The sequence below is a fragment of the Cynocephalus volans genome, chromosome 2 (assembly GCF_027409185.1).
Source record: "Cynocephalus volans isolate mCynVol1 chromosome 2, mCynVol1.pri, whole genome shotgun sequence".
In the NCBI taxonomy this organism is placed as follows: Eukaryota; Metazoa; Chordata; class Mammalia; order Dermoptera; family Cynocephalidae; genus Cynocephalus; species Cynocephalus volans.
This window is the reverse complement of record NC_084461.1, coordinates 35,460,001-35,485,275: the sequence shown is the minus strand read 5'-3', so window position 1 is coordinate 35,485,275 and position 25,275 is coordinate 35,460,001. Positions and strand designations below refer to the sequence as shown.

At 37.0% G+C, this 25,275-nt stretch overlaps 1 protein-coding gene across 1 annotated transcript in view; it reads left to right on the top strand.

The window, feature by feature from the left end:
• The window catches only part of FYB1 (FYN binding protein 1), a 121,737-nt gene that overhangs the window by 43,044 nt on the left and 53,418 nt on the right, over positions 1 to 25,275 (top strand). Inside the window, exons 2-10 of the mRNA XM_063087549.1 lie at positions 354 to 510; positions 13,051 to 13,097; positions 14,972 to 14,991; positions 15,541 to 15,575; positions 16,558 to 16,678; positions 19,128 to 19,287; positions 19,910 to 20,054; positions 23,597 to 23,619; positions 24,693 to 24,756. Of these exons, the coding sequence (XP_062943619.1) occupies positions 354 to 510; positions 13,051 to 13,097; positions 14,972 to 14,991; positions 15,541 to 15,575; positions 16,558 to 16,678; positions 19,128 to 19,287; positions 19,910 to 20,054; positions 23,597 to 23,619; positions 24,693 to 24,756 (772 nt within the window). The remainder of the gene's footprint in view (positions 1 to 353; positions 511 to 13,050; positions 13,098 to 14,971; positions 14,992 to 15,540; positions 15,576 to 16,557; positions 16,679 to 19,127; positions 19,288 to 19,909; positions 20,055 to 23,596; positions 23,620 to 24,692; positions 24,757 to 25,275) is intronic.

The window sequence follows — 25,275 nt, the reverse complement described above, 5'->3', positions numbered from 1 at the left end:
AAAAATCTATATTTGTAAAATCATCAAGTTGATATAGTTATAAAAGTTCTTTGGCTTGTACACAAAATCTGGAATATTAAAACTAAGGCTTACAAAAGCATAGAAAAGGTAAGAGAAATTCTTTTTAATAGTGAGAATTAAACTCAAGGAATTTACCTATTTCAAGAAATGGGGCATGTAAAATGCTGTGTCCCTTGATACTTAGAATATTAGACCTTTTAAAGCATTAATTCAATTTAGGATGCATTTCTTATATTTTCATATTCAAGATCCTCATTTATGTATACTTGGCATGGCCAGTTCTTTCATTTTGAAGATTTGTCTTGATTAATGGTATTTACTTTCCTTCTTAGGCACCAGCAGAGGCCAGACGTCTTATTCAACAACTTCCCTGCCACCACCTCCACCATCCCATCTGGCCAGCCAACCGCCATTGCCAGCATCTCACCCACCACAACCACCAGCCCCATGCCTACCTCCCAGAAACATTAAACCTCCCATTGACCTAAAGTAAGTAAAAGATGATCTTGCCATTTATTTGCCAGTCTTCTGCCATAGACTTTCACACTATGCTTGGCCCATTGTTGATGGTTCCATGGCAAATTCTGGGACAGCAAAGGTGGACATCTGGCAGGGACAATGGCTGGCTGTGCAGGCAGGTCTTATACTCCCATCCCCCTTTCAGTCCAAGCAATTCCTGCTTAGCTGTTTTATGGTGGATCTCCCCTTTAGAATTCATTTGAAGAAAATTTCCATTACCTTTTAAAAAGTTCTGAAAGCCTTATTAAGGTCAGCACACCACTACCACCATCACCATCACTGCCATTACAATCACCATCACCACCACCACCACCACCACCACCACCACCACCACCACCATCACCACCACCACCACCACCACCACCACCACCACCACCACCATCACCACCACCACCACCACCACCACCACCACCATCACCACCACCACCACCACCATCACCATCACCACCACCACCATCATCACCACCATCACCACCACCATCATCACCACCACCACCACCACCATCTTCACCACCACCACCACCACCATCAACAGCACCATCACCACCATCACCACCACCACCATCACCACCACCATCATCACCACCACCACCACCATCACCACCACCATCATCACCATCACCACCATCACCACCATCACCACCATCAACACCACCATCACCACCATCAACACCACCATCACCATCACCACCATCACCACCACCACCATCACCACCACCATCAACACCACCATCACCATCATCACCACCACCATCACCACCATCACCACCATCACCACCACCACCACCATCAACACCACCATCACCACCATCAACACCACCATCACCACCACCACCACCACCACCACCACCACCATCACCACCATCACCACCATCACCACCACCACCACCACCACCATCACCACCATCAACACCACCATCACCACCATCACCACCACCACCATCACCACCACCACCACCACCATCAACACCACCATCACCACCATCACCACCATCAACACCATCATCACCACCACCACCGTCACAACCACCACCACCACCACCACCACCATCACCACAACCATCATCACCACCACCATCACCACCACCACCACCATCACCACCACCACCACCAACACCACCATCACCACCATCAACACCACCATCACCACCACCATCACCACCACCACCACCACCACCATCACCACCACCACCACCACCACCATCACCACCATCAACACCACCATCACCACCATCACCACCACCACCATCAACACCACCACCACCACCACCGTCACTGCCACCACCACCATCACCACCAGCACCATCACCACCACTGCCACCGCTGCCACCACCATCATCACCACCACCACCACCACCACCATCATCATCACCATCACCACCATCACCAATACCATCACCACCGTCACCATCATCACCACCACCATCACCACCATTACCACCACCACCACTATCACCATCACCACCATCACCACCACCTCCACCATGTTTTACTGACTGCCTTTGATGTGCTAGGCATTTTACATACATAATCTCTATAACCTTACCAAGTGGGTAGTATTATCATCAATTCACAGATGAGTGAAAGGAACTTTACAGACCAAGTAACTTCTCCAAGGTTATGCAATAGTGTAGAGTAGAAATTTGAACCGATATCAGTATGAGTTCAAGTAAATGTGTGCTTTAAACTGCTAAGCTAAACAGCCTCCTTTAAATAAAATGTTTTTAAAAACACAAGTTTTCTCTTAGAATTTGTATCTGGATGTTAAAAACCTAGAAGACTTTTATTCAAGCTCACTTTCCATTAAATTTTCTTAGGTGGTACTTTTTAGAAATGTCAACACTGTATGAGTTACTGTGCATGGGCTCTTGTATCCATAATTTACTAGAATAGCTGGTTGAGGAAAAAGCAAATGGAAGATTGGAATGGAATGATGTATCATTTTAAAAAGAAATATTCAGGCAATGGGGAGCATAGATCCTGATGGCAAGGCATATTAGATCTTCCCTTTCCTCTTCTAGAAAATTTCCTTACGTGGTTCTCCTTGACCACAAATGTAATATCCCAACATATTTAGTACAATTTGTTTTCCTTCACTTCATTTCTTCTACCTGATTGATGTTCTTTACAAGAAAAGTACTTAATTTAATATTCATGTAATAGAAACTGTTAATAACAATATTTGACCAACAGCTTTTCTTAAATGCTTGATAATTAAAATTTAAAACAGGGATTGAAAATCCATTTGTCATGGGTAGCCACCACTATTTTTCACTTTATTATGCCTTCTTGGAGGCTTAAATACAAGGTGTTAGAGCAGCTTAATGGCTAGTATCTTATTACTTGTCTGCTTTATGCATTTATATTATCTGTACACCCTTTCAGGCATTTGAGTTTTTGAATGCTAATTTAAAGAGACTAATATCTCATGATATTCAGCTACTAAATAAGAATGTAAGGTATCTGCCTACTAACATGTAAGCACTAAATAAATATTAATTTAATTAAAATAGTTAATACATGTTCTTCTATATATATATCTGATTTATATGTAAATTATCCTTCTTTCCCATGCATTAAATCCTATTTCTTTTTAAAATTTTTTTCCTACTCTGATAAATTTAACCCATTAAATTTTGATCTTAGTACTTCTGAATTTTATCATGTGACCCTGTCCCAGCTACTGGCTTCAGTGAGGCTTCTGAATCCAGTGTAATTCTACAGAAAAATATCAATACACAACTTGAGCATAATTCTTGAAAATTTATAAGACATAAAGGGGTGATAATTGTTTGAAGAAACTGTGGAGAGGAGAAATATTTGGCACTATTCCTACTGTTTCAGGAGTTCTTATGACAACCCCTATGTTTCATGATGCACTAAAAGAACTCACAGAACTCAGCATATAGTGATACTCATGGCTAAGACTTATTACAGTAACACAGTAAGGACACACAGCTGGGTTCTAAGGAGAAAATGTACAGGCAGCGACTGGAGACATCCGAGCACAGGCTTGCAATACTCTCTCCCTGCAAGCCTGGGATGGAGCACACTGAGAGTGCTCCTTTCTCCTGCGATGAAAATGCAGTGCATGTGTAATGCAGATTTCCAAGAAGCCCATTAGAGTCAGTGCCCAAGGGTTTTATTGGGGGCTGGTCACATAGGTACCTTCTGTCTAGCAACTACCAAAATACCAGAATTCTAGAAAGAAAGAAGGTATTCACCATAAACTTATACAGTGTAGGCACAGCAAAACACATCCATTAGGCAACTTTTCATATCAGTGTACAGAATTTTATAGAAGCTGAGTTCCCAGCATACAAGCTTCAGACCAACTGTGGCAGAAAGTTCTAAAAATAGCAACTCCAGGCCTCTTTGTTTGCTCTTTTCTGAAAACCTACTCCCTAGAATCCATCATGATAATGTATGAAAATAAATTGTGGAGGGAAGAAAGGATTTCAAAAACAGTCCTATAGTATGGACTACTACTTCGTGAGGATGCTGGCTAATTTTCCAGCTTTGCAAGGAATTCTTTTTTTTTTTTTTTTTTTTTTTAATTTTCTACACAATGGAATACTACTCAGCTATAAAAACGAATGAAATACTGCCATTTGCAACAACATGGATGGACCTCGAGAGAATTATATTAAGTGAAACAAGGAATTCTTACAAAGAAGACAAAGTTGAAAAGGGCTTGCCGAACAGCCAGGGTCAAATTGTCACTTATAATGTTGTTTTCCCCAGAAATTAGCAAAATCCACCTGTAGTAAGAAACTTGACCTCGTCGCTCTTTCAGTCTTCTTAAGGACTCCTAATTTAGGCAGTGATTCCTCTCAGAGTCACCAACTCCACAAAATGCATCCTCTCAGAAGAAAGATAGACAGAAACCAGAGTCTTGGATGTTATATTGCTTGTATAAACTGCAGTTGGAGTATCTGAAAGATTAATTGTCAGATAGAACAAAGAGAGGGCATGAAAGCTAAAGACATGTGTAAGGTAATTTTTTTTTTTTCAAAAAGGAAAATGTGTTGTATAATGAAAGACTTTCAAGTTCCCATCAGAGAGATCAAGTAAATTCCAAAATGAAGAAATATCTGGGTTAGAAAATTTCCCCCAAGTAGAGGAAGCTAAATTAGATGTGTAGAGGAAATGAAAGTAAAATGGGTCTTGATATTCAGGCTCCAAAGCTTCTATGCCGCAGGGAGGGAGAATTGATGGGGTGGTCTTTAGGTAGAATTGTGAAAGATATGGGTGTTTCTGTGCTGCTTCTCACACCACCACCCCTCAAAACACATACATGGATGTCTCCCATTTGCAAATGTTCCTCTCCTCTCTAATCAAAGTCCACACTCAGGTCAAGATCTAACAGATCTTTTTATAGTCACTCCACAAATATTTTTTGAGCCATTACTTTGTGCCTTTGTAATAGGAATTTAGGGAATATCAGTAAATAAAACAAAGATCCTTACCTTCATAAAGCAGGGGGCAGAGAGACAAAAGAAATAAAGAAAATAAACAGGCAAAGGACATGAAGTACGTTAGGAAGTATCAAGCCCTGTGGGACAAAACAGAGCACAGAGAGGTGAGGGTAGCTCTTTTTGTGGACGGTGATACTCGTGCAAAGACTCAAGACTCAAACAAAGGAAGTAAGGGAGTTAGGCAAGCAGATATCTGGAGGAAAACAGTTCCAGGGAGAGATGGCAAATAGAACAAAGGACTATGATGTCCAAGGACTACAGAAGAGATCACGGGGGCTGGAGTAGAGTGAGAAAGCGGAGGAGTAGAAGGAAAAGACTCAGCTCATGGAAGGCCTTGGAGTGATGATACAGACTGTGGCTTTTATTCTAAGTAAAATAGGAGCCACAGAAAGAGTTTGAGCACAGCAGTGATGTTTTCTGACTTACATTCATAAAGATCACCTTAACAGCTGTGCTGAGAAGAGACAGTGGGTGGGCAAATGCTGAAGCAGGGAAACCAGCTAGACAGATATCGCAGAAATGCAGGCAAGATAAGGAGGTAGCTCTAACCAGGACGGTGGCAGTGGAGGTGGTGAGAAGTATGCAGGTTCTGGATGTATTTCGAAGGTAGAGACAACAGAATTTGAATTTGGGGTCTGAAGAAAAAATGCAGATAAAGAATGGTTCCAAGGTTTGGGCCTGAGCCACTGTAAGGATGATGCTTCTGTCAACTGAAATATGAAGGCTGAAGGTGAGCATGTTTTGGGGGTGGAGAAGATCAGGAGGTCATGGCTCTGTTAAGTTTCAGGTGTCTCTTAAACATCCCAAAGGAAATGTCGAGAAGGCAATTGGGTATAAGAAGTAGAGGGTTTGGGAGAGTGTTCTGGGAGAAAAATCTAGATTTGAGAGGCATAGGAACATATTCCATGCTTGAGGTCATGAGACTGGTTAAGGTGACCAAGGAAGGGATTACAAATAGATAAGAGAAGAACCAAGCCCTGGAGCACTCCTAGTCTACAAGGCCTGGGAGAAGAGGAAGGAGCAACGGGGAATAAAAAGGAACGACCAATAAAGTAAGTGGCCTGAACCCCAAGTAAAGGAAGCGCCCGAGGAGGAGGCAGGGAGCAATCCCGGCAGACACTGCTGGAGGCCAGCTCAGTGAGGACTGTGGAGGTCAGAGCAGATGAAAGTGTCCTGAGCAGTGGGGATGAAATCGCTTTCAAGGAGGATGAAAGGAGAGGAATTGGAAAGAGCAAGTACAGACAGCTCTTTTAAGGAGAAAAGAGAAGCAAAGAAATGGTGCAGTAACTGGTAGAGATCAAGTTAATTTTTTTTAACTTGAAAGGGGATCAAGATAATTTTTTTTTTGAGATGCAAATGACCTCATGTTTGTATGCCATTCAGGCCAAAGTTATATTTTAAATTGTATTGTTTCCCCACCTAGTGGTCAGGAATCAGTTGGTTACATTTTCTGCTACTTTGCTCAAACATCTGAAGAGAAACTGAAATGGGTCAAATGAATTAGTTTATCATTATGAATGTTGAAAGCAACATCTTTTAGTGTAACACATTTCTTGGTATCATTTTTAAAAATTAATTATAATTTCAACATCATAACTAACTCTTCATATGAGAAAAGAACAAATGCTTGGGTACTCTGGCATACAAAACAAATTACATGGTTATTAATAGCAGTGAGACAGGAAAAGTGAGGTAATAAGTAATAAATAATGGGAAGTGACTAAGGTTGGAAAAGGAAAGCTTAAACAGTTCTTCCCCTGAGGTCATTCATAGCTAAAGGGTTTGTGGGGGGGGGGGGGGCTGTAAAATTAGAAGAAACGTAAGAATTTATCATTATAAACTTTTTATTAATTAGAAATGCTTAAAATTTTCTGGAACTTGAAACTTGTCATATACAAGTCATCCACTAGCAGAAAGTCCTACCTGACTTTATTTGTAAAGCGTGACTTAAACGAGTTATAATTTTAAAATTCTTCGTGGGTTAAATATAGGAAGACACGCTCCAGAGAAAAGTTCACAGGATTTCATTCTTTGTAAGGGCAGGTATAGCACAAGATTTTATGTGTTGCTTAGATTTCCTCTTTTTTCTTTAAAAAACAACAAATTCTGATGATTAAAAGCCAGATTCATAAATAGCAAATAAATTATAAAGGTCAACAGCTGTTTATCTTTAAACATCAAGAAATAGAGCTCTAATAGCTTTCTAAAAACGACAATCATAATATGAAATTAACCAACTTTTCCCATTTACTTCTACATCCTATAGCATAAAAAAAAGGACTGTGCTGAGAGGTCTTCTTCAATAGACTTATTATCACAACTGATAAGCTTTCTTTTCTTCCTTTTTTTTTTTTTTCTCAGTTTTCCATGACTTGGGCTGTGACTAGTTCCATTATTTTTCCCCCAATTTCTCTGTGGGGCTTTTCTCAATGCCTGGAACACTTCGAGCAATTGGTGGCAGTTTGCTCTGGGTTTATTTATGAGATTGGCACCTATTTCTGTTCCCCATCTTTGTCCCTTTTATTCTTCACTATCATTGCTATGGTGATCACTATTTCATATCTATGGGGTATTTTAATGTTGTAAATATTATAAGTTTAGACCTATATAAAATAGCACTAAGGTTTATACACTACAAATAATGAATGCTTTGCATGAACGCGCAAGCACAAGCATGCAAATGGACTTTATTTTACAAGTATTTGTTATTCATCCTAGTGTTTTACATCCAATGGTCTTTTTGATTTAATATCCTTTTCCATAAATGGTAATAATAATTCACTTTAGTAGTAAAAGTTAGTTCAGTCTCTTGGTACTACTGGGACATCATTAACTCATCAAAAAAATCAAAGACCTATTATGACAAGAATTATTCTAATAGCTTTATAAAAATGACAATCATGATAATAAATTAACTAACAAAGTAGCAATCCCTTTCCTCAAGGGGTTTATTTCCTGGTAGTGAGAAGAAAGACTAGCAAGCAATTACTCTATAATTATAAAGTTATACAGAATGATCACTGTAATGGATGGATGACACATTGAAGTATCAATAAGTGGGCTTCACAGAGGAGGGAATATTTAAGGAGATGCTTTAAAAAAGTGTGTCCACAAGCAGGAGATGGTGAGAAGGGAGAATCATTCCAGAGAAAGGAAGCATGGGCTTAAGCACGGCAAAACAGGAAACCAAGAGTGCTCAGAGTGTATCTGAGTTCAGTATTAATATGAGAGAAGAAAATGATGTAAAAGGAAATGAGAAATAAAGCTATAAGAGAACAGGGCTGATCCTGAGAGCCTTGAATGCCACAGAAAGGTTGTAGATTTTATTCTGTGGAGAGTCAGTGTATTTTCATCTAAGGTATTTATCCCTTTTTAATTAATATTCAATTTATTAAAGTTAATAATGCAAAAGCCTAATTTATTTTATGTGCTTAAATTTACATTTTATAACTCATTATTCTATTTATGCATCTAGTAATTTTTATTTAAGTAAGAATTATTTTCAGGGGGATCTTTGATTTATGATTGGATAACTCAAGTGGTTCAGACTAAACTTTCAGATTCAGAGTTCTGTTTATAAATTTAGTTAATGAAACTCTCTTAGGTGTTTTATGTTGTATGTACAAATTTAGTATACTGAATTTCATTTTTAAGTATTTCAAATACATGAATGGACAAATTCAATGATTCCATTGCAAAACTCTTTCAAGAACTTAAATGACTTTTGTAAATCTATTAAATTGATCTACGTCTAGTTCTCTTAAATACTCTAATAGCATTTGCAATTAGATTTTTCTTATACTTTTTAAGAAGTGTATTTCTTATGAAACATTTTAAGCATGCAAAAGGTGGGGAGAATAGTAAAATGAACCCCCACATCCCCTTCACCAACTTAAACCATTATAAACTCATGGCCAATCTTGTTCCATCTGAAACCCCACCCACTTCTCTCTTCTAATATTATTTTGAAACTAATACCAAACATCATATAATTTCATCCATAAATATTTCAGCAGGTATCTGTAAAAAATAGATCGTGTGTATTAGTATAAAATATCAAGACAATGTTTAAAATTTCAGTTGTCTCTTACATCGTTTTGTGTGTATTTTAAGTTCATTTGAGTAAGAATCCAAAGTCTATACATCTTCATTGACTTATATGTTTTATAATTCCCTTTTAGTTATAGGTTTACCCTTCTCTTCTTTTTTTTTTTTTTATTCCTTCTAATTTATTTGGTGAAGAACTCAAGTTGTTTGTGGATACTGTAGTTATTCCTATCCTAGATTTTGCTGATGGCTTCTCTAATATAGCTGATGTGTTCCTCTCTCCTCTGTATTTCCTGTAGATTGGCAGTTGGATGTAGAGGTGTCTTGATCAAATTTAGTTTTTTGTGTTTTGGTTTTTTGTTTGTTTCTTTGTTTGTTTTGTAAGACTCATTCCTAGATGGTGGTGTGTTCTTTTACCAGGAGCTCCTAATGTATGCTTGACTCTCCTTTTTTTAACATGAACAGTCACTGACACTACCTAGAGTCCTTACTTTTCAACTAAAATGTAAAAAGTCAAAACCACAGATTTTAAATTGATGTGACAAGTCTAACCAATACTTAAAATATTGCACATACATATATTATCCCAATGATTATAACACTTATTTCACAAAATTTTCTACCACGAGTTTGGCTCGCTCCATCATTTCCACACTTAATTCTGAATCTTTCAAGGACTAAAAAGACTCTTTAAGGGAGATGAGTGTCTTGTCATGACCAATTTAATGGGTTGCTTAACCGAACCTTCACACTTACTTTAATAGAAATGGAAGCATGTACAAGTTTAAGTTAAATTTTCAGTTTTCAATTTTTTTTTTAAGTAAGTTTATTAGATTAATGGTTGATCACTACACATGTTTGCCATCTCAGGTAAAGACTGAGACATATATATTCATGGCAATTCTTCCTGTGCCACAAATGTACCCACTGAGCCCTTGTTATGGTATTAGTGATAAGAGGGCACTTCCAGCACATGATCATCAAACGAGGTTAGTTTTGCAACCAGCATGTCTTGGGTTCAAGTAACAATGTTTCCTAATTCATTAAGTAGTTTGAGTATTGAACATGAGAGTGATATAATCATATTTTTGTGTTAGAAAGATCACTTTTGTAAAAGTTGGAGAAAGGACTGTCAGGGTGGGAAAGAAGAGGAGCGATTCTGATCACTAGAATACTAGCCAGATGGCTACTGCAAAAGTCCACACTAGATATGGTATAATCCTGTTCTCATGTCTAGCAAGAGAAGCTGAGAGGGAAGTAAATTATAGGAGATATTAAATAAGGAGAACTGACAGAACTTGACCTCATTGATGTGAGGCTGAAGAAGAGTGAGAAATAAAGTACGACCTGAGTCTTGAGTGGGTATATAAATTACGGCACATTCACCAAGAGAAGAAACCTAGTAGGGAGAACAGGCATAGGCTGGGATGAAAAAGGGAAACCTCAATTATGTTGATATGCAACTGGCTATGGGACATCCCAGTAAACATGTACATAGATTAGTCTGAAACTCAGAAGAGAAGCCTGGGCTAGGGATATCAACATGAAAGTCATCAGCATTAAGACAATATGTGAAGATTTGGGGGTATATAAGACCATTCAGGGACAACCATAGAGTGGGGGGAAAAAAGAAGAAAGCTAAGACCAGAACACGAAAGAACCCTATCACCTAAAGGGGAAGTCAAAAGAAAATAAACCCACAAAGGAAATTGTGGGACAGTGGCCAGAGAGACAGGAAGTGAGCCAGGAGATATTTCTCATGGAAACAAACAAAGGAGACTCAAGGAGGGCATTATAGCTAATACTGTCAAGGGCCATGAAGCAATCAAGTAAGATACAGGCTAAGAGGTGTCCAGTGAACTTGGCAATTAAGATTTCTAAGAGTAGTTCCAGTGAATGAGCGGCAATAGATTGTGGTCAATGAAGAAAGGAGTGGGAGGAGAGGAAGAGCCAGCCAGTGTAGACAGCATCTTCTAGGCTGGGAAAAGAATGCGGTAATACATAGAATTCAGAAAGGCAGAGACGTTTTTGTTTTTGATGGATGAGAGTAGGTTGGGCTGAGGGAGAAAACTAAGAATGAGATATTTAGAGGTGGGGAGTGGAGGAAGAAGAGGAACATAATATAACACCTGGAAGAGAGGGGATCATTGAAGGAGTAAAATCACTGAGAATTCAGATGGGATTCAGCACACGGGTGGAGAGAAGAACTTTTGTGGGGAGAAGGTAAGGATGGGTTTAACTGCACATAAGTTTGTGGGTTAAGGAAATGCATTTTCTGAAGAGAGTTCACACTCAATAGCTGCTGTTCTATCAGTGAAGTAAGAAACGGTCATCTCATTATAGGGGAGAGGGAAGAAATCACAGGTTTGAGGAAAGCAGTGAAGGTTTTGAACAGGTATTGAGAAGGATGATGCAAAAGAAGGTTGACTAGAAAAAAGAGTAATGAGATTATAGAATACTGCCGAGGTGCAGCTGAGGCTGGATCATGGAATAGAGCCGAAGTACAGCTGAGGCTGGATTGTAAAATAGAGCCGAGGTACAGCTGAGGCTGGATCGTGGAATAGTGCTGAGGTACAGCTGAGGCTGGATCGTGGAATAGTGCCGAGGTACAGCTGAGGCTGGATCGTGGAATAGAGCCGAGGTACAGCTGAGGCTGGATCATGGAATAGTGCCGAGGTACAGCTGAGACTGGATCATGGAATAGAGCCGAGGTACAGCTGAGGCTGGATCATGGAATAGAGCCGAGGTACAGCTGAGACTGGATCATGGAATAGAGCCAAGGTACAGCTGAGGCTGGATCATGGAATAGTGCCGAGGTACAGCTGAGACTGGATCATGGAATAGAGCCGAGGTACAGCTGAGGCTGGATCATGGAATAGTGCCGAGGTACAGCTGAGACTGGATCATGGAATAGAGCCGAGGTACGTCTGAGACTGGATCATGGAATAGTGCCGAGGTACAGCTGAGACTGGATCATGGAATAGTGCCGAGGTACAGCTGAGACTGGATCATGGAATAGAGCCGAGGTACAGCTGAGACTGGATCATGGAATAGAGCCGAGGTACAGCTGAGGCTGGATCATGGAATAGTGCCGAGGTACAGCTGAGACTGGATCATGGAATAGAGCCGAGGTACAGCTGAGGCTGGATCATGGAATAGTGCCGAGGTACAGCTGAGACTGGATCATGGAATAGAGCCGAGGTACGTCTGAGACTGGATCATGGAATAGTGCCGAGGTACAGCTGAGACTGGATCATGGAATAGAGCCGAGGTACAGCTGAGGCTGGATCGTGGAATAGTGCCGAGGTACAGCTGAGGCTGGATCATGGAATAGAGCCGAGGTACAGCTGAGGCTGGATCATGGAATAGTGCCGAGGTACAGCTGAGATTGGAGTAAAATTGGAGTCAGTAAAATTGGCATTTTTCTCCAGCTATGCTAATCAGCCTGGGGATAAGACTAGAAAATGTACATAAATCATTAGGGATTTATGGGGCCCATGTATTGATGATGCTGTTAAGAGCAGGTGGAGTAAAGCAGTTAGAACGAAGCATCTTGGAGTCTAAGCCACAAAGTGATGGAAGTAAAGCAGGGAGGAAACCATCTGAAGAAGAAGGAGTCAGGGATTGGAACTAATTCTCTTTGGTATATATGCCATAGAGCCAATCAAATACCTTCAGAATCCCAGAATTGAATGATTTATTTACTGCAGATGTAACAGAAAGCATATTACTCTCCAGAAGCAATGAATTAATTGTACATGTCTGCTGTAAGTGGACACTGCTGTACTCAAGCTTCCCAATTCTCCATTTCTGCCACAGTAGTAGCATAAATGTGTGGCTAAAGCCTATTCTAGTGATGTATGAAGTGTTCAAGCAGCAAATATTAAAGAGAAAGGAATAATTCAAAAAACGATCCTTTTTATTTTTTATTATAAAATAAGCATCTACTTGTTTCATTTTTTCTTTTCTCCTTTCTTGTTTTCAGAAGCCCTGCCAATGAGGAAAACCAAGATGGTGTCATGCGTACAGATGGTAAGAGGCAAAAGATATTTTATTTATTTGTTATCTCAGGTACAGAAGTTTGAGTTAAGCATTTTCATAGGGTCACTTATGGGTCCTTGTCATCATTGTTTCATACGGCACCGCTCTCATTTTACTTGTTTATTCCCTTTATCCTCACAACCCAGCCCCCGTTTTCTTCTCCCTTACTGTAGACAAATACTCTAATGTATTTTTAATGTGTTTGTGTGTGTTTGAACACATTCTTTGCATGGTGTGGTGTGCATGCATACATATAATTTACATAAACAGCATGTTATAGGTCATTGGGTTTTTTTGTACATTACATTCGGGACGATGCGTGTCACCATGTGTACATCTAATCTGTTGCTGTTTGCATTGCACTCCATCATGTGCATCCACATGTTACTTGCCTCCAGCTCACTGGTACCACAAATCCTCCTGCAATGCACTTTCTCATGCCATGTGGGATAAGTACAAGACTTTCTTTAAGATATATATCCAGCAGGGGAGTGGTTGGTCATAAGCTATAGAATCCTTATTTTCACTGAGTAGGACTAGAGTGCCCTCCAGAAGAGCAGCATCTGTCTACACTCTCATCAACAGGTCATGAAGGTTCCATGACCCTACCTTTCACCAGCACATGGCATTATTCAGCTTTCCAATTTTTTTCCAGTCTTACATGTATAAAATGATATCTCTTGATTTTCATATCTCCACTTACTCTCAAGTTTGAGCACTTCACTTGCCTATTAGTCTTTGTGGTTTCCTCCTCTGTAAGTCGCCAGTTTCTATCCTTGGACCATTTTTTCTCTTGGGGTTGGTATCCTTTCCTGGTTGACTTGCAGGAATCCCTTTATATTCCAGACATTAATCCCATGTCAATTTCAGACATTTGCTGGTATCTTCTCTTTCTGTCCATTGTCTATTAGCCCATATTGTTTGTTCTTCATTGATCATAAATAAATTTTGATATAATCAAATTCATTAATTTTTGCTTAGTAATTTATGCTTTTTCAGTTTTATTTGAGAAGTCTTTGTCTCTGGGAAATAAAAGTGTTCTCTTATTTTTTTCTATGAACTTGATCGCTTGTATTTAGGCCTTTGATCTCTTTGCAGTCCCCCTTAGGAGTTAGTAGAAATTCAGAATTGTTGCCTTTTATATGAAGCCGGTTTTCTCATTATGGTATTCTAGACAATTCATCTTCTCATCAATTTATAGTGCCACCTTTACACTACATCACCTCTGTGTGTGTGTGTGTGTGTCTTACATGAGTGTGCTTATGTAAATTTGTGTGTCACTGAGCTCTCTGCTCTATTCCATTAGTCTATTTGTTCTTATACCAACTGTTTTTATTGTTAATATTAGTATTATTATATTATTGCTCTTAATATTAGATTATGTCTTGATATCTGGTAATTAATTTATATTACACTGAACTCTTAAGCAGTAAAATATTTTTTTAATCTAGTTAGCTTGATTTGTTTGATACATAAATGCAAATCCTTGGGAACAAATTAGTCAAAAAGGAGAACTAATGACTTCTTTGATAATTCTCTGTTTGACACAAGCCCATAGAACCAGATGTACATGCCTTTTATAAAGGGAATAATTAATGTCTTAATTATTTTTTGGCTTTTGTGTTATTTTCCAAAAGACAATGAAATGATTTTATAATTAAGTTATTATAAGTATCAGAAAAGCTATAGTAAGAATCTAAATCATATTCTATTTTGTACTTCTATATCTTCGATAAAGCATGAGTTCTGTTAGATTATGAACTGTTTTGAATGTTATATTAAATCCAATAATCCTATATTAAAGTGCTTCTTAATTTCTTAATTACAGTATATTAAATTTTATTCTTTTTTCTTTAATCCTTTAGGTACTGGAAATCTAGATGAGGTCAGATTTTCCTCTTTTTTTCCCCATAGTATATTGCTATAACTATATGAAAGATCTTCAAAAAGTTCATAGAAAGATTTGTATTATCTTTAATCTGTTTTTCCATGAACTTTTTGAAGTACCCTTGTATTTAACAATTATTGTGATTCACTTCCTAACGATATAAACCAAACAAATGAAAATTCTTATGAGTAATGATGATATTTTTCCATTTATAATCTTATTTCATCTAAAATGCTTGAGACACTAAACACCAGTCATTACACTGACTCATAGTCATGTAGTGCTTAAGTTTATGTCTGGCAACGCACCTGAATTATAAAGCAGGATGGAAAATGAAATCTTTTGTGCTTGCTTTCCCAGTCTATGTCTAAAGAGGAAAAAAATATTTTAAACAGCCGAACTTACAAAAATTACATAACTTACATATACTTAAACTATATAAACTTACAAATACTTGTTAGTTACTAAGTATTTGACGAATATAGTATGTGTATGTTACCTTTCTAAGTAATCAAAATTAATCATTATCAATGTTTCTCTTGGCAGGAACAAGAGAGTGAAGGAGAAACTTATGAAGATATGTATGAACTACATCTTTACCATGAGATTTTCCTTCTAAGATTAATATAATGGTTTGCATGAGAAAGAGTAGAAATACGACACCACAAAGGGGGAAAGCTTTATTTGTTCAGACAAATGGCATATAATGATGATCTTTATTTTAATACAAAGGACTAAAACTTTTTAATTCTCTAAGGATTTCACAGAGGACTCTGTAAGAAAGGCTGCTGTGTGAGAAGCCAGAGACCTGCAGTCTACCAGATAAACCACAGGCAGGGAATCAGAGTCAGGAATCTGTATTTCCTGCTGTCAGTGTGTCCTTGGGCAAATGAATTAATTTACATGTTATGCTTTCTTCACCTGAGCAGTGCTTCACCCACAGGGGTGCTATGAGAAATAATTTAACATGGCACCCCGATGCCAAAGTTTCAGCCTGCTGAAGTGGAAAGATAGTAAAAAAAATAGCTCAGAAATGGGTTTCTAGGTAACCCAGGCTAAGAAATTTCTTGGAAAGTGGGTGAAAAGTATAAAACAATATATTATTTTGTTGTATGTTGAGCTCAGATATCTTAATTTTCTCTATCCAGTTCTTGTTCAACCAATTCTGACTAAAGTTTCTGATCCAAAGTTTGCATGTGTACCTGAGAACGCATGCACGTATGTGCACATGAAAGAGAGAGAGAGAGGGAGACAGAAAGAGATAGAAATTGATTCTATTCATGCCCACATGCAGCAAGAAGAGCACCTTCATAAACAGCATTTTCCACTTGCTAGCACAAGTTGTAAGGAGCCATGGGAAGGTGTCCTCAGCTCTGTGCCTCCTACTGGTTTTAAAAACAATCTAACACATTCAGGATTCTGACAACCCTTGGCTTTTTGGCTTCATCTATACTTCAGATCCCATCTTCCATTGTGGGTAGAAGCCTCTTTAGATGGTGAGCCCTCACACTGTCACATTGACACCTGCAGATGCAGAAACAACCAAACAATTTTTATTCACAGAGAATCATCCAAAGAACGAGAAAAGAAAAGGGAAAAGGAAGAAAAGAAGAGATTGGAGCTGGAGAAAAAAGAACAGAAAGAGAAAGAAAAGAAAGAACTAGAAATAAAGAAGAAATTTAAAGTAAGAACTCACCTGCTCATGGGTGAAAGAGTAACATCTTTTTATAACTTTCATACAAAAAGGACACCATTCTTGAAAACTTATACAGTCGCAGAATTACTTAATCATTGTTTTCTAAAGAATAACTACTTCAGAACAGTACGTTTTTGTCTAACACGATCCCTTATCTTTGCACTAAAAAATGTAATATGATAAAATCCAAGTAAAATAGGGTGGCTTATCATTAATAGGCACCCAGGAAATTTTATGTTGATTGAGTGAATGAATCCTCGGTTATTTAAACACATCTTATCTCTCCTATTTATGCATTGCATATTAGCCTACTTATACTATGAGCTCAGGACCACACACATAGATCTCCCGGTGGTGTGTATTACACTGGTGAAGGGACACAGAGTCTCCTGAAGGAACCAGACCTGTCTCAGAATAAGATTTCTATGAGCTACTCTAATTGCTGGTGTCTGGCCTGACTTACATTTTTGCCTTCATTTTAAGCCTATGTACACACCAACTTCTGATACCTGCTATTTCTCAACCCTCTTTGTCTACGTGGTTATCTGACCTCTGTCTTCTTTGATCTCTGGTAATTATGTGACTTCTGCTACCGATGACATGGCCCAATTGATATGGGTCTGGTATGTTAGATATATTTAGAGTGATTATCTGAATTACAAAACTATTCTTGACTTTAAAAGAGATTCACATCATGGTTTCTTAAAAAACTTACTCTTCTGGAGCATTTAATATATAGTTTGAATTATAAAATTTTGATTTGTATCTAACTTCCCTGTACATTTATTGTATTAAAGCAAAGGTTCAACAGTATAGTGCAGGGAAAACATACAGCTTAGAGTCAGTGGACAGGTGTGGATTCAAATTCCAGCTACACATACAAGTTCTGTGATCTTGGGCTTATTACTTAACTTCTCTGAGCTTCAGATTCTTATTCTTTAAAGTAAAAATAAATGATACTTCGCCAGAAAATTTTTTATGGAATTAAATAAATAATACGTGGGAGGCACTATATCTGTCATAGATTCTCATTAAATTTTGAAAAAGTTTACTATATACAAGTAAAATTATGATTACAGTATGAATATTAAAACATTTTACACAGAATTCATGGCTACCAATGTTTATATTTTTTCAACTGAAAATTAATTTCTTAAATGAAAATCTATATAATACACTTTCATGAACAGATTTGTTTATAGATTTGAAGCAATTATGTAATTTTCTCTTTTGGAGAAATTAGTTGTACACTCATTTGTTCAAATAATATTTTTATAGAAAGAAAAAAATAGGGTATAGAAATCATACCAGCAAACTCAACAGTTTGTCAAGACTAGGATTCACGAACTATATTCCTTCTGCAAGATGTTAATAGATATTGGATAAAAATGTTAAATAAATGTGTAAACTTAGCCCCATCAATATCATGACATACCATAATTTAACTTAAGCTATTTTCTTTACTTCTTAGTGACACATAAATTTTTTTAATTTATTAAGAAAATAATTTATTTTTTAGTTATTATTTTCTGTATTTCTTAGTGACACATAATTAAAGATATATGTCTTACAATTCATGGCACCATAAATTTAATAAAATAAAGTAGAGTTTCTTCAAAAGTCACAATGCGTATTTGCATAATTACATATCAAAAAATCCAAGAAATTCTGTTCAAGTACACTAATTTAGGATTAGGAAATTAGGAATTTAGGGTTAATGATCTAAACTAGATTATTCCCCTGCTGTCAAGAAATTCCCATGCTATTCAGAATGTTAATTTTCAAAATCTCTCATAACATTTGTTTGCTGTTTTTTGATTTACAAAGTTATTTCTGAAATGTTATCTTGTTTACAGCAGATAATGTCCACTCCAAGCTTATAGACAGACAGGTGTACCACAAGTTATTAAAAAAAGAAAAGAAAAGAAAGAAAGAAAATGCTTTTCCCACAAGTGCAACCTACCACACCACCTCCCCTTCCCTTTGCTGTTCTTTCAGAGAGCCACCAGAATAACTATACAGTGCAAAGGGGGGAAAAAAACTCCATCTACGAAACAGACCACCAGCTTATCCAATAAAAACACATAGCACTCAGCATGGCTAGTTGTGCATAGGTGGTATTCAGTTATGGGGCTGCCTTTTCAGGCCGATGACAGAGTTCCTGAGGTCAACAGATCCCTGCCACTCTCTTCTGGACCCCAAGCACATGTTGGTTCACCTGTTCTTTGTTGGTCCTTCTTGGCCTCTGTGATTTTTCCCTAACCTCTCCTATACGAACATTCACCAGGAATGATATTCACCCTCAATTTCTAGTTCAAAGCTGTAAATGGATATAGGCAGGTTGGTAAGTGGTGGACTTATCTTTCAAAATCGCATTCCTTAAAAATTTTCTGAATAGTAAGGAAACCTGTTGTGATTATTTTTTTACACATTGCAGCTAACAGGTCCTATACAAGTCATCCATCAAGCAAGAGCTTGCTGTGATGTCAAAGGAGGAAGGAATGAACTAAGCTTCAAGCAAGGAGATCAAATTGAAATAATCCGCATCACAGACAATCCTGAAGGAAAATGGTTGGGCAGAACAGCAAGGGGATCATGTGAGTACAAATTTCCCTGCCACTTCAAAGTGATTTCTTTTTTGAGCCAACATTAAATATACAAATTCTTCCAGAACTATGCATGAGCATCAAGTTAGGAATATGTTACAGAGTGGACAAAGATAGGAAAAAAATTAAATGGCAGGTATCATTCCATCTTCACCTCATCTGTGTTATCTTTTTTTTGGGGGGGGGGGGTGACTGGCCAGTACAGGGGATATGAACCCTTGATCTTGGTGTTACAAGGCAGCACTCTAACCAACCAAGCTAACTCTCCAGCCCCTGTGTTATCTTTTTAATGAGGAGCAGTATAAAATTTTATATTATTCCAGGGAATAACAAAGGACATTAGGTTCTTTACTGATGTTAAAAGGAAAAAATGAATACTTGAATCACTTTGGAATCTTTAAAATGACTCTAGGCTTACACTAAACTACAACAGAATAAGCCTTCCACAGAGCAGAGTAAAACATGTGTCTACATGGGAGGTCTATAAATCAGAATTGCAAGATAATAAATAAAGGAAAATTTTAAACAGAAAATGCGCAATTGATATTTTATGCACAAATTTTAAATATTTAAAATACAGTTGCCTGAACATAAATCTTTCCCATATTGGTAGATGGCTATATTAAAACAACTGCTGTAGAGATTGACTATAATTCTTTGAAACGGAAAAAAACCTCTCAAGGTGTTCTTTCGTCAAGACCTACTGAAGATGACCAAGAGGTATATGATGATGTTGCAGAGCAGGATGATGTTAGCAGGTATGTGCAAATACATTTTATAAAACAGATCACACTGTCTCCTTGTCAGCAGTTATCTATTTTAGGATGCTAGAATTTTACCTTCCACATCTCGTACTGCTCTCTACCACTAAACTAAATTACCACTTACAATAACCCCAATTTAGGTGAAAGGTCATTTGAAACTCCACAGTCTTTTATGTTACTGTTTGGTTATATGTGTCAAGTACTACTTGAAAGGTAATAGGCCACTTGTCAGATCTTGTCAAATGTGCTGTTATTCCAAAACACTGTTTTATAATATTTGTTATGATTTGATCTTAGAGATATCCCTAAACTAAATAGCACTTACTAAAATATGAAGCATAAAATATAAAATTTAGTCCCTTTTTTTTGCTCTGCAATTTAAGTATGAAGATATTCATTGTTATTACTTGAAAATATAACAGAAAAGAAGAATGATTTTTACCATAATTTCAGTTTGCTCTTAAAAGTAAAAACGTAAAAACTCAATTCCCTATGATCTCTGGATATCAATTAAGGGTCCAACTTTTCATGACACCTTTATTCCATGAGACTAAGGTGACCTTCCCTCCAAGAATTACAGGAACACCTTCCTGGGACAGAACAGGACAACCTTTCTGCAAAGAGAGGAGATTGGACATATTCTTCCTTGTACCTCCTCTTCCCTTTTTCCTTTCTCAGTCTTCAGTTTCCTTTCTCTCTCCATCCCTTCCCTTCTCCACCTTGTACTACCTCTGATCTCCCTTTGTCCTTTTCCATTTTCCTTCTCCTTTCATTTCTCTTTTCCTACAGTACCTCCCTTTCCTGTGAAAGCCATAATCGCCTCAAGCTGAAAGAAAAGAAGTCTCCAGCCCTATTAAGAATCCTCATTTTTCTATGCCCACCTCATAAAATTCAGAAAACTCCATTGTGATCCCCCAAAAAACATAATCTGTGCTAGATCTTCACTGGCATTCCTCATAACTCAAATTCCAAAGAAAAAAGTGTTTATCAATCATTTAAAAACCCACCAAATTAGTAATATACGTATAAAGCATATAGAGAATTAAATTTCCCTCTTATGATCTTTTACTTCATGTTATCAATTAAATTTGTTATGTTCTTTCTGGAAGTCTTTCTAAAGTGAGTTATACCCTGCTATGCCTTCTTACCATGTTATGACCATAAATTATGCAACATATATCAAAACAAGCAATGCATGCACTAGAATTTGCAGATCATAAATTGGCTTCAGTAATAATTAACACATTGACCTAGTCTGAGAGTCAGTAATGCCAGTGTTAGGGTCAGGTGAAGTTCCAAACGGTCATGTTCTGCAATTTATAGAATTTTTCTGGACATGGAGTATGTCAAATGTATTACTAATGTCTATACTTCATGTTTATCTTCTATTTATTTTTTTAAAAGCACATTTATTTTATTTTGTGGCTAAAGAACCCCAGTTACATTATTAAATACATATTTATACTGATGTGCACACTCAAGAAAAAGATAACAAATCCACAAAAAAGGAATGATATTCTTCAAATGTAGCAGTGTTTAACCATATTAGGTGAATATTTCCTAACCAGCATTATTACCTTTTTCCATTTTATCAAATCCAATCAAACCACAAATCTAAAAATATGTTCTAGTTAATGAACATGTAGCAAAAAAAGAATCTTATATTTAGTAAAAGGATGAGGTTGGAGGAGGTGTATGGTTTTCATGCTCAATATCTTAAACAAGTATGACACCACAATATTTACTAGCATCCATCTTCCTCTTATGCATACTTAATAAGAAAATTAAAGAACAAACCATTTCTACACATGCTTTCTTTTTGAATCTACAGCTGCTGCTGGCAGAGATCTCATAACAGAACATGCTTTGTCCTTAATAGAAAACAGAAAGATGCCAAGTGTAGCGGGCAGCTTTCCCTGAAAGAATAAGAGAAGACACCACCCTCTGCATCTCTCTCCTCCACAGGCCTCCTGGTTTCTTAAATTCTACCTGTTCTTTCCCAATTTCCCAGGTTAAGGAGGGATGACTGTGGGAGTCAGACTCTGGGAGCCAATATGAGGCTTAAAAGCAATGGCCACCAACTATCTTCTCTTCCTTCTCAACTAGTGTAGTTTCTGTAATGGAGATGAAACATTGAAGGAAAGACTTTGCAAATGCAAATACCATTCTTCCATAACACAGCAAACCGTCCTCCTTCCAAGTCTCCCTCTCCCTTATCTTTTCTTCTCATGCCCTCCTCTCTTTAACTTTCCTTCACCTGTCAAATGTTTGACATTCTAAACAGGCCATTTTAGGAAGGTGAAGAATTTCTCTAGAAATGAAACAAATGGGTGGCAGATTTGCTCCTAAGTATGATAAACCTATTCTTTAGGAATTGGGTATGAGAATCTCCAAGATGAAGCGTATTTGCCAGAGGGGCAGCCACCCAGAAGGCAACTCTTCACATAATTCTAGTTGCTTGCTTCCTGCTCAGAGAGGGTGTCAGAGAAAATAAATGTGAACATGGTATATAAGCAGGTGGAGAGCATACTTCAACTTCAAAAATCAATTTCTTGTTTGTAGCATGTTTTTCTACCAAGTTCCATTAGCAACAGTATGTTTTTCTTTCTAAATTAACCAAAGATCACATCAGATCAATTTCTTTTACTGAATTCTAATGTTAGGGAATCAGATACGAGTATGTAAGTTGTGTGAATGATTGTAACATCAAATTGATGTCTGTTGCTGGCAGATTATCCATGGGGCAAAAATGGGGTATAGGGAGAGCAGCTAATGTAGTAGAGGGCATGGTCAAATCACTTCATTTCTCAGAGTCTCAGTTTCTTTTCTGCAAAATGAAGGAATTGAATAGATGACTTCTGGAATTTTTCCAATTCTCACAGTCTACATTTTCTTTGCTATCACATAACTCACAGTTTAGGGAGAAACCGTCAAGAAAACAGACAATTATCACATAAATGCTAACATAGGAAAAATATAGATATTATGGAAATAAACAAGAAACCAGGCAATCTAGATTTAGAGAGAAGGGGTCACACCATATAAAGGCACCATGAATGAGATTCAATTTTAAGAAGTTCTCCCTTTAAAAATATTTGATGCTATTAGACCAAGACTAAAATGCTGTGGTTATAAGATATTGAAAGAGAATTGAATTTAACAATGATAATTGCTGTAATGACTTTTGGAATAATATTCTTGGGGTTTTTTTAATGGACCATATATGGAATGACATAATAATGTATAATCTGAAAGTTGCCTCGTGGGAAAATATTAAAAGCAAACAGGATCATTGTTTTGAATATCATAGGTAATACTGTAAGTAATTCGCTTGATTCTTTTGACTTGTTTTGTTGTCTTATTATTAATCCTGTATTATAATAAGAAACATATTTTCTTTCTCTTCACATAGAACATCCTGATAACTGTTAACTGGAATGTTCTTTCTCCTTTGTTATTGCCTAATACATGTACTTCTCTTTCTGATAGCTAAATAATTTATATATTAATTTAATATTTCTGGGGTTTTCTTCTAGCCACAGTCAGAGTGGAAGTGGAGGTAAGACACATACTTTTATCAGTAGTCTCTCTACAAGTCTTCAACATTTTTCTGTGCATTAGTGACAAAATGCTTTAGTTTGCACAAAATGAGGGGGATCTTAATGTGATGGAAAGAACATTGTCCTGGGAGCCAACCACCTGGAATCGAGTCTTGGCCACCTAGTGAGTCTGAGCAAGTCACTTCTTCCTTCCAAGTTTGTTATGGATCATAGGGTGACCTCACTTGCAATGTGTCCAGGGCTGTCCTGATTTATGCAAACTGTTGAGCACAATGAATAATAGCATCCCCCTTCACTTTTAGAAGTATCTTTGTTTGGATGATAACTTACACGGTCATTTTGGCTATGGCTCCTAAAGACTCCCAGCAACAAAATAAAGAATTTGAACCTTGCAGAGCTAAAATGTTTGTAGTAAAATAAAATTTTTTGTACATAATCCTGCACAGAGAAGGTATTCAATAAACATTTGTTAAATAAATACTGTGAAATAGCAAGGTTTCTGAAGAGCAGAAGATAACAAGGGAAACAAGAGAGGGTTTAACTTTAAAATATATGTATTAGAAATGTCACCTTTCATTTCTTTCTCTGTTTCAATTACAGCCAGTGTTTACAGTCACATTTCACTCCATTTGCTTTTCTTCATGCGTATCTTGATCAATGCCTTTTTCCGAAAGTCTCCGCACTGTTAACGACACTTTTCTTATCACCTCCTCATTTCTTCCCTTTTTCCATAACAAATATTTAACTCTATCTCCTATTCAATTTTACTTTTTCTCTTATTTGTTCTCCAGCATTCCTTTCATGTCAAGCTCATAGTAGCTCTTATCATCCCTTATTTATTTATTATAATTTCAGCCTGAAGAATTCCTTATAAAATGGTCAACAAGGCAATTAATTAATCTACTATGTATGTGAGAGCATGAAAATAAAGGGTTTTTCAATTTAAATGGTAAATATGACAGAAGGATGCTTACTATAGTTAAATAAGGAATATTTATTATCAAAATCTGAGTGACCTTTACATGACCAAATTATAAAATTAACAGAAGATTTCCCCCTAATCCAAATGAAGGGATGTTCCCACCACCACCAAACGATGACATTTACGATGGAATCGAAGAAGATGCTGATGATGGGTAAGAATAATTGGTAAATTGCCTTTTTGAAAATTATTATATATATCAAAATTTAGTTTTGATTTTCAGTTAGGATTAAAAGCAGAAAATAGTGTTCTTTATTACATTGCCAAAGTGATTTGAACGTTTAATTAACAACAGTAATAAATCAGGAAGTATAATTGCATCACACTTCAAATGAAGTGGTAGATTATTTGGAAGAACCTCAGCAACTATGGCACATGAAGGGAAATGAAAAAGGGATAAATTACAGGTGTTATAGATGTTTTTCAAACCTTTTCCAGTCATTTATTTATCAATCAATAATTTGCTTTTACAACAATCTCTGGAGAGTTTATCAGTTGCATGGCTATCCCTTCTACAATAACATAATTGTAGGCAACTCAAATAAATTGAGACATATGCTATCTGTGACAGAACCAGTATTGAATGCTTAATTCTTTAGCTTAATGCTAGTTATCTTTATATTTATAACAATAATAATTAATAAAAATCTTTTAGGTTAATAATAAAATAAAA